Source organism: Primulina huaijiensis, chromosome 12 (genome assembly GCF_012295235.1).
Source record: "Primulina huaijiensis isolate GDHJ02 chromosome 12, ASM1229523v2, whole genome shotgun sequence".
NCBI classification, from domain to species: domain Eukaryota; kingdom Viridiplantae; phylum Streptophyta; class Magnoliopsida; order Lamiales; family Gesneriaceae; genus Primulina; species Primulina huaijiensis.
In genome coordinates this window covers 19,466,722-19,472,846 of record NC_133317.1, presented here as the reverse complement: position 1 = coordinate 19,472,846, position 6,125 = coordinate 19,466,722, and the positions used below count along the sequence as shown (strand labels likewise).

The following is a 6,125-nucleotide window of genomic DNA, read 5'->3' as shown; positions in this document are numbered from 1 at the left end:
ATGAACATAGCGAGTTCTGAACATAGCGAGTAAGTCTGAAAATCACTAGAGCATTTGTCAACCCGAACGACATTACTAAAAAATCGTAATGCCCATAGCGAGTTCTGAAAGTTGTCTTATGAATATCTGCATTTTTCAACTTCGGCTGATGATACCCAGAGCGGAGATCTATTTTGGAGAACATAGTCAGTCCCTGCAACTGATCAAATAAGTCATCGATCCTCGGTAATGGGTACTTCTCTTCACTGTAACTCTGTTCAACTCACGGTAATCAATACAAAGTCTCATGCTTCCGTCCCTTTTCTTCACGAAAAGCACTGGTGCCCTCCAAGGTAAACAACTAGGGCGTATGAATCCCTTATCTAGTCGCTCATGTATTTGCTATTTGAGATATTTCATATCAACCTTCTTTACCTCATGTTCAATTCTTTTTGTATGCATAAGTATTTGAGGCTCTGGCGATTGGTTGGTCCCTTAAAGATAATTCGTCCAAATCTTTAGCATAAATACGATTGCAGATAATTCAAAATCATGTGTGGGGTCATTTTGCTCATTTTATTTTAATTTGCTTGATGCGTAAAAAATTACTTGCTCATCTTGCACGAGAAAACAACTATGTACTTTTTTTGAAGCATCACTGTAGATTGTGAAATTTTTTCCTTCTTCGAGAAGTATTAATACTGAGGTAGAGGCAAGTTTCCTTTTCAGGATCTCGAAACTTTTCTCACACACTTCATTCCAATTGAATTTTGAGTTCTTCTGCATTAGCTTAGTGAGAGGGATGACTATTGAAGAAAATCCTTCAACAAATTTTCTTTAGTAGCCAGCCAAACCCAGAAAACTTCGTATTTCGTTTAACGTATTCGGTCGAGACCAGGTCATGACTGCCTCTACTTTCTTGGGGTCCACTGATATGCCCATCTCAGAGATGATGTGACCCAAGAAAGCGACGCTTTATATCCAAAATTCACACTTCTTGAATTTGACTTATAGTTCTTTTTCCATTAGCTTCTACAGAGTGAGGCGAAGGTTTTCCTTGTGATCTTTCTCACTTGGTGAATACACAAGAATATCATCTATAAATAATACCACAAACTTGTTGAGATATGGCTTGAAAACTCTATTTACGAGATCAATGAATGTTGTTGGAGCATTGGTCAGCCCAAACGACATTACAGTGAACACATATTGTCCATATCTTGTTCTGAAGGCCGTTTTAGGAATGTCATATATCTTGAGCTGTAGTTGGTGAGCTCGACCTTAGATCGAGTTTTGAAAATACTTTTGAGCCTTTTAACTCACCAAAAGATCATCTATTCTCAGGAGAGAGTGTTTATTTTTAATTATGATCATATTCAACTCTATATAGTCGATACACAGTCTCATAATTTTGTCTTTATTTTTTCATAAATAATACTGGGGCTCCCCACAGATAAGCACTAGTTCGGATTTGCTTTTTGTCCAACAAATCCTGGAGTTGATCATTTAACTCCTTCAGCTACGTTGGATCCATTCGATATGGTGCTTTTGAGATCAGTGCAGCATCAAGGACTAAATTAATTTCAAACTCCACTTCGAAATCAGGAATTTCACCAAGAAGTTCTTCCGGGAAGACATCCGATAAATCTTGTATGATTGGAATATCATATAATATTGGAGAAGTTTATTCATTTACCTCGCCTAAAATTTCCAGGTAAATGATTTTTATTCCTTGGATTTACCTTGATAAACGATTTCTTCGTGATTTGGACTCTGTAGTTTAACACTCTTCCTTTGACAGTCCACCAAATGTTGATTTTTGGCTAACCAATCCATTCCTAAGATGTCACCGAATTCCATCATATTGAGCTGAATCAGTTCTTGCAGCTCTAGTTCACCTTATGGGTTTCAATTGTTTTGCTAGCGAGCGTTTCCACTCTTAATGGTTCGCTAAGAGCTTCATATCCAAGTTCTAACTTTCTAACGAATCTTAAATATACAAACGATTGGGCAGCACCGCAGTCAAATAATACATAGGCAGGCATTTTATTAGTTAGGAGGGTACCTGACATGACGTCATTTGTATTATTCGCTTCACTTGGGTCATGGCAAACGCCGAGCGTTGGGCTTGTTTTCTTTTGGATTTTTAGTAGCCATGTTTGGCATGTTCCTTTTATCCTTGTTTTAAGGATAATCAGCGTTCTGATGTCCCAATTTCCCACATTTGAAACAACCACCAGACTTCATGTAGTATTCCCTCAAGTGTCGCATGTAGCAACTAGGACAAAGCTTTATTTCTTTGTAGTTGATGGAGGTAAAGGTTCCTTTCGAATCGCTTGAATGATTGAGCCGTTTGAATCTCTTCCACTTTGAGGATACTAAACAACGAAGGGCTTTTTGTGTTTGATTTCTTCTTAACAGCGCTCGATATCAGTTCCAGAACTCATGGTTTCTCCCATTATGGTTGAGAAATAAGTTCCGAAATAAGACTGACTGAATTCGGTTGTTCAATCATTTCTTGAAACAGTGCATCTTTAGAGTCTCGTCTGCCATAATGGTTGAGAAATAAGTTCCTAAATCATTGACTTTTCAAGTATACTCTATCACCGTCATATTTAGTCAAAGTTCGGATTACACAAGACCAAAAGTATTTCTAAAACAACCAACTTACACAACCAATTTTGTTTTTCCCCGCACAACAAAACCAAGCATACAAAATATAACATCTTGTCGAACACACACATAGTTAATAGTTTGTCTTAATCATGGTCGAGTATCCCCAAGAAGTTTGTGCAAAATAATCAACAATAAGCTTCAATTACAAGAGAAAAACATGTCCCTTGCACACACACACAACTTAAAACGACAAAAGATATCGGTATCTCTTCTAAAAAGTAAAATCTTGAGAGCAATGTCATAATTGAATATATTTCTATTCAATTGACTCCTAAGTAAGAAAAACATTAAGCCGCCATAGATATAAGACAACTTCCTTCGCACGTAGATAGTGTTTTTTTTTTGAATCTAAGACTTCAAGGCATCATACTCATCATGCGAACTTAGTTTCAATCTAGTTGTGCAAAGCTTGATAGATAGTGCTACAGATATATAATAACTAATCATGCTAAATATGACATATCTCTATTTCCATGATTTCGAAGTTTGTATCTTTTCCTAGTATCTCAAAGATACTTCTGTCGATTGATATCGCACAATCCAGACTATCTTCAATGTCATTCCTTATTTTATGTTCGTTCATGTCATTATCCGAACCTTCTTCTATGATAGCCTTGGCTATAATTAGATCTTTTTTGTCTTAACACACTTGATAAACTAAGATTTGCAACTTGAATATGGTATCATCACCCTAGTCTCTACACGATTTACAAATTCAAACCGCTAGAAATGTATAAGACCTTATCATTTGTTATCTTGACAAATTCCAAGAGGTACCCACAGTTAACCGCTCACAACTCGCTAACTAAATCATGTCGTTCGCTACTGAATTATTGTCACTCGTGATCTAGATTACCTTTTTAGAGATCATAATCAATTGAAGCGATTAACACAACCTGAAAAGTGTCAAATTTATAAATTTAACAAGAGAACAAATGATACCATACATCTAAATCAAAGCTTTCAAATCCAATAGAAATCAAGAAGCACGGTGATTTAAGAACATTATTCATCCATACACAAATGAACGACAATAATTTGATAACACAAAGCTCACAAATGGGTCCCTTTTTAACCAATTTGATTAATTTTATGACATATCACAAGAGAATACATATGAATCCTTCTTGCTCGAGGCAACCTACAAAGCCACTAAGAACATCGTGTTTCTAGTAGTCTCTTCAACTAATTATTAGCATACAAACACTATAGAGAATGGATAAGCTACAAAAATAAATAAACTATAGAGCACAATTTATTATCAAGGATAACATCTAGAATTCAGTAAATGAACTCAAATTGCTAACCGAATTTGAAACATGCTCAATTATTTAAAGAACAATGTCATGGTTCATTGTGCATAGGTTCATTGGAAAATTAAACAGCTAAACATTGCGAAGGATAACCTAGAGGCCGAATTTATTTACAAATAATAATAAAGAGCAAATAAATTCTAACCTCGCCTCATGATCCTAGCTTACAAGAAGTACTTCCATAGAGGTTACATACTCAAAAGCATTTCCAGTTAACCATTTTCTTTGTCACCTCAATAAGGGGGAGGGCGTGGCGGAGGAGCCCAAAAGACATCGGGTGGTGGCATTTGTCCATTGGGTAGTAAATTAGGAGGTAAATTATATAAAGGCACCGATGCAGCTGATGTCGGGGGGTCGGCCACTGGTGCACGAATTGATCCAGTATTCGCTCCCGATGTCTGTATTTCCATTCCTTCGTTAGTACTCTCATCTTCCATAGGCAACCTCTCATATGTCGCATTCGAAAATGTAGCTGCTATGACTATCACCGGCCCTGACGCCGTCAATGCACCGACCACCATACCGCCAACCACTTGCCCCTGACCACCAGCCAAGTAGACCGTCAACCCCATAGCACCTGGCGGCGATGGTGCTGGTAAGAATGCCCCCGACAAAGATAATATCTCAAACCTTCCATGAAGAGAAATCACTCCACTTGGAACAGCTGGCTGGCGCAACGTCACATTCGTAACAATCCCACTACCGCTCAAAACTGAAACACCACAATGGCGCCGCTGTGCAAAGTTCGCAATGCTCTCGAAGATATCACTGCCACTACTAATTTCCAAGACATGGCTACGGAGGCTATTTGCACTCTCCTTAGTTATAACAATAGGAGGTTTGGGCTTATTCTTCGAACCAGGAGGCCGTCCTCTCGATCGACGGCCTGAGCTCAACGACGGTTCAGAGATATCAAGATCTCCAGCCGGGTTGAGATCATCCTCATTTTCTTGATTATCTCCATCATCAGGGTTTTGGTTAGGGTTACTTCCACTACTATTTGATGCATTTCCAGTGTTCAAAGCCGCATTTTCTTCCACAGTGTTAACCAAGTGAAGCGATTGAGCTTGATTCATTCCCACATTTCCTGCCCACCATCTATGAGCCATCTTTCTACAAAAAATTCCTCTTTTTCCAAGAAAACAACGATTTATATAGTACACAAACGACTAAGCCCTTATTGTTTCCCCAACCATATTTAATTTGTTCTACAAACAAATTACTCTTCAATGGATCAACCAGCTCCCTTCAGTCACATTGGGGTACTCGCGGGAAAACAAGGATTTAATCCTCCTTTCTTTTTTCCTCTGAATCTCCACCCTTTCTTGTCAAATATTATGCTATACAGTTCAAGATATCCAAGGAAGAAAAATCCCCAAAACTAAAATATTAAAGTACTTCAAATTTCTTGAACTTCTTTATTTTCACAACCTCAATTCTTACCTCAAAAGAATAGAGAAAACCCTGATTTATCCACTGCAACAAGATTTCATCTGGGAAAGAAACAAAAAAGAACTGGAAAAATCAACAAACCCACTTCAAAAATAGAAATGGCTACAAAGAACCGTTCACTTCATTAGCTTATATAATTTATTTATACTTCCAAGAAAATAAGAACCCTCGAGCTTATGACCTACCAAATATATATATAAACTTAAACACCCGCATATTCTTCCAGTTAATTCCAGCGCAGAAAGCTACGCCAAATATGGAAGAGGGGAACTTTAATTAGTACCTGGACATGAGATTCAGCTGGTACGGGGCTAGGGTTTCGGGTCAGGTCCTTTGTACTGAGGTTTCTTCAGTATATTTTCCTGAAGCTTTTCTCAATTTTTCCTCTCGTTTTTGGGAACCATCCCAAGCCTGTACGACAAGGAGTTGAATAATAATAATGGAAATGCGCAGAAGTTTTCTGGTTGGAGTTGTTAATTAAATAGTAAATGAAAGAGGAAATCTTTATATAAAAAAATATATATATATTTATTAAAGCTATGCTTTTTTAATTATATGTTTCTTGGTTACATCTTATCTTGCAACGTCGTAATCGTTATTATTTTGGGAAGAATCAAATAATGACATGAGACATTATTAAAAATATATATATATATCGGCGGATTCTCTGAATATTAAAAATAAGAAACATTCGACATTAATTCA

At 37.2% G+C, this 6,125-nt stretch overlaps 1 protein-coding gene across 1 annotated transcript; it reads right to left on the bottom strand.

Annotated features, from left to right (window-relative positions):
* Nucleotides 1-3,954: 3,954 nt before the first annotated feature.
* Nucleotides 3,955-5,874, bottom strand: LOC140989173 (AT-hook motif nuclear-localized protein 15-like). Its single transcript, XM_073458299.1, has 2 exons — nt 5,704-5,874; nt 3,955-5,461 (listed from the first exon to the last, which is right to left on the bottom strand). Exon 2 carries the CDS (start codon nt 5,075-5,077, stop codon nt 4,202-4,204), a length of 876 nt encoding a protein of 291 aa, XP_073314400.1. The 5' UTR covers nt 5,078-5,461; nt 5,704-5,874; the 3' UTR covers nt 3,955-4,201.
* Between the last annotated feature and the right edge of the window lie 251 nt (nt 5,875-6,125).

What these genes read in the sequence shown, in the direction of transcription:
- LOC140989173 (XM_073458299.1), bottom strand. Translation starts at nt 5,077, where the DNA reads ATGGCTCATAGATGGTGGGCAGGAAATGTGGGAATGAATCAAGCTCAA.